Consider the following 3,525-nt stretch of genomic DNA (forward strand, 5'->3'; position numbering starts at 1 on the left):
GCCATCTGCTAGAATTTGGTTTTCTTTTCCATATGATTGAATTTTCAAAGTGTTAAAGGACCATCTTCTAGACTTTGATTTTCTTTTTCATATGAATAAATTTTCAAAGTGTTAAAGAGCCATCAGCCAGAATTTGGTTTCCTTTTTGCAAGTGAATATTTCTTCAAGGAAATAAAGTTCTGACCTATTAAAAGCTGTTACCTTTATGATATCAAGATTTAAAAAAAAAAAAAACTACAAAACATTTTTGTGTTGCACTCCAACCACTTTTCGATTATGGTTAGAACTCTTGGACTAATAAGAATTTGATTAATTTTATTTAAAAAAAAAGTTAATATAAATACAGATGTACTTCGTAGGAAAAAAAAAGCTCAGAAATCAGCATAAATACAGATGAAGTATGAAGAAAGAAGATCGTAAAGAATTAGCAATTAAATAGCTGATAATACCACCAGAAAAAAAGCAGCAGATGCATCGAATAACATAATCAAGAACACCGAAACCCGTGTAACTCTAGCTAGATCAGAACAACCCATGCCACAGCAGAAGATATAATTATAGTAATTACTCTCCAAACCTCAAATCCATCGCCAAACTTAGCAAGAAAACAATTATGGCATAATTTACTCTCACTTGATAGCAGCCACGAATTCAACGTTGTTCAGGCCAGTAACTTGATACATTCTTATTGACTTTAACACACGTCATACGTGCACTTTGTAATTATCCTAGAGGCATGGAGCTAAGACAATTGCAATATTTGTGTAATAAAACCATTTCTATTGAAATAATAGCGCATGTCAGCTAAAATTTTCTAATAAGTGGTTTAAAAGAAGTAAAACGGATTTTCCTGCAAAAGAAAAAAAAATCAATTATTGAGGGGTTCAAAAATTGAAACAACCAAGTAATTTTACTGACAATTTTAAAATAATAATAACAACTAAAGTAAGCACTGAGTTATATGAAGTTAAATTCTGAAGCAGGAATTCTAATATGTGTTACTATTAGGTGAGGAAGCTTAGGTTAATTTGTTGTTATCATAAATCAGATCACCAATGAATCTGTGGTATTCTAGAGTCTAGACTAGTTTATCGTGAGATAATTTTGCATTACTCGCGTGCTTTTTTTCGTGTAGCTCGTCGGGCACTTACCATGCTTAGATGAATGAGTCATTGAGCTTACTCTTACAAATTCCTGTAAAACGATTCACATTATACGTAGTCAGAAATATGGTGTGTTTTATATACGATAATAATAAAAATATTTTTTTGTAAATTAATATCTTATTTAAAATTAAGTGATTTTTTTTTGCAGTTTGAGTAATACAGTTATTAAGAAAACAAGATCTACTTTCGCAGTTATTTTAAGAAACGACTTCTATAACAGCTTCTTACTTTTAAAGCGAAACGCAAAATACGTGATAAGTACTTGGTATTATCTCTTCCAATAATTTACAAAAACACAAACGCAGTCGCAAAATATGCATATTCTTGAAACAACTATATATTTGGTGGCATTATCTGGTAGCACCATTGGCATCTGTCATTGAGTTGTAAAGTTTTTGCTTTATAATATCTCAAATTAGGGTAATATTGCCCGAAACAGGTATAATTCAACGGAATGGGTCGAAAAAGATCTTGTAAGCTGGTTCAATAGAAAGGAATGGGTAAAAAAAGTCCCTAATCTGGTTTGACTCAAAAGAATGAGTCTAAAAAAACCCTCTAAATGGATCCAGATTCGAAGGAGTGGATCGAAAAAAAATATCCTAAACTGATCTAACTCAAAATAATAAGTCGATAAAGAGAGATAGAAGAGATCATCCTTGCGAAATAGTTTCTAGACTAAAATTGTTGAAAACAAAAGTCCAATTAAATGTTGCCCCCAGTGGCACAACGGTATGTCTACGGACTTACAACGCTAGAAACCGGGTTTCGATACCCGTGGTGGGCACTAGTTCAAGCCAAAAAATGCTAATGTTTCATCAGAAGAATGTAGAAGACGTTAAATACAATAATCAGCCGCGCTATAACTATATAAGCATAATTTTTTACATCACAAAAATAGGGGTTTTGGCCGAACCCTCTCCCCCTCCTGCGTTAGAAATAGGCCTAAGCAGTGTACAGACTTTTATTTCCAATGTTTTCTCTCACCGCTAGTTCCTCCTACCACACTTAGAAATTCAAGAGAACAGACAACATTACAAATATCAATCTGTTTTTCAATTATCCTAGCAAAACCTCACGATTTGAAACATTTAATTGTTTGTTTGAAATTAAGCACAAAGCTACACAATGGACTATCTGTGCTCTCGCATGCAATGGCTTCTGTTGACACTTTGTAATTGGAATTCCGAAACCGTATTGCTACTGTCAGGTTTTGTAGGCTGGATTCTTGCTGATTGTGTTTCGCACAATATGTGTTGGCTTTTGATCTCACAAATTAACCTCCCCCTTTCAAACATTTTACGTAGGGGCCTCTTCTAGAAAACACAAACAATTATGAAGAATTATGCTACGTCTAAAAAAGGGCTGTCCAGTTAAATAAAAAGTATAAAACAACTTGCCCAGAAGTAAGAGGAACACACAAATACAATACACCAGCTCTTGTTTTTCGAATGACTAAAGGAATTTCTTAAACAATAGTGTTCGAAATCAACGGAAAAAATACTATTTAATATATGACTAAAGTAAACAGGAAATAATCACAAAAATGCATATTCGTACTAACCGGACTTCCCGACACCAGGGTTTCCCAGGAGCACGAGACGACTATCTGCAGGTTTTGTCATCTTTTGGCTTGTCCCTAGGTGGCCATTGTTGACAACGCGAAAAAAGTCCTTTACAAATCCGTTAGAACTGGAGGCCTCTCTAGCCACACTTGATTCTTGGCATGCGGGGCTTGAGCCGACACCGTGGCGGCCAAGACGTGACATCACTCGCTTCTAGTTGTCAGTGAAACCACCACGCGTTTTCTCTCTACACAGAAACTAAGTCATATTCATTCGAAGAAATTAAGTGAATCGGAATGTTTTCAGTCTCATTAGCATTCAAAAAAAATTGATGCGTAGCGTAAGGAATATGTCAAGTAAATATTTGCTTTTCAGGAAAAGGAGATTCTTCACCAAAATACTTGATTGAGCAGGCTATGTTAACACTTCTGTGTTCAATTCCACGTGTCTTTTGCGTACGATTATATGTTAGTGACGCAAAGTATAACACCAAACGCTTTAGGAACTCCCGTCAGATGCATGACGGGTTCTATTTGTTTAATTTTACCACCGCTAGGCGTCGCAATGATACAAGCAAACGGCTAGACGCCATAAAAGCAAATAATCGAACTCTTAATGGTAAAAAGCGCGACCTAATATTTCGGGAAACGCAATTTAATTATCGTTAAACAAGCAACAATCTTCTTAAGCAGATAAAAGGATCTCTAACGTTCCTTTTAATCGTTGTATTTTCTTGTGTTTAAAAATGAGAAGTCTCAATTATTTGTACAATATATATATCAAACAACATAACTTTA

General features: G+C 34.6%; 1 protein-coding gene across 4 annotated transcripts in view; it reads right to left on the reverse strand.

Moving 5' to 3' along the window:
- Nucleotides 1–3,210, reverse strand: part of LOC106462220 (ras-related and estrogen-regulated growth inhibitor-like) — a 106,368-nt gene extending 103,158 nt beyond the window's left edge. For all 4 annotated transcript variants that reach the window (XR_002611188.1, XM_022389419.1, XM_013922119.2 and 1 more), the window contains exon 1: nucleotides 2,728–3,210. Coding sequence is in view for 3 of the 4 variants with exons in the window: in XM_022389419.1 (XP_022245127.1) it covers nucleotides 2,728–2,932 (205 nt within the window). In the remaining variant the exon portion in view is untranslated. The remainder of the gene's footprint in view (nucleotides 1–2,727) is intronic.
- Nucleotides 3,211–3,525: the final 315 nt, after the last annotated feature.

Source organism: Limulus polyphemus, unplaced genomic scaffold (genome assembly GCF_000517525.1).
Source record: "Limulus polyphemus unplaced genomic scaffold, Limulus_polyphemus-2.1.2 Scaffold1120, whole genome shotgun sequence".
Taxonomy (NCBI): Eukaryota; Metazoa; Arthropoda; class Merostomata; order Xiphosura; family Limulidae; genus Limulus; species Limulus polyphemus.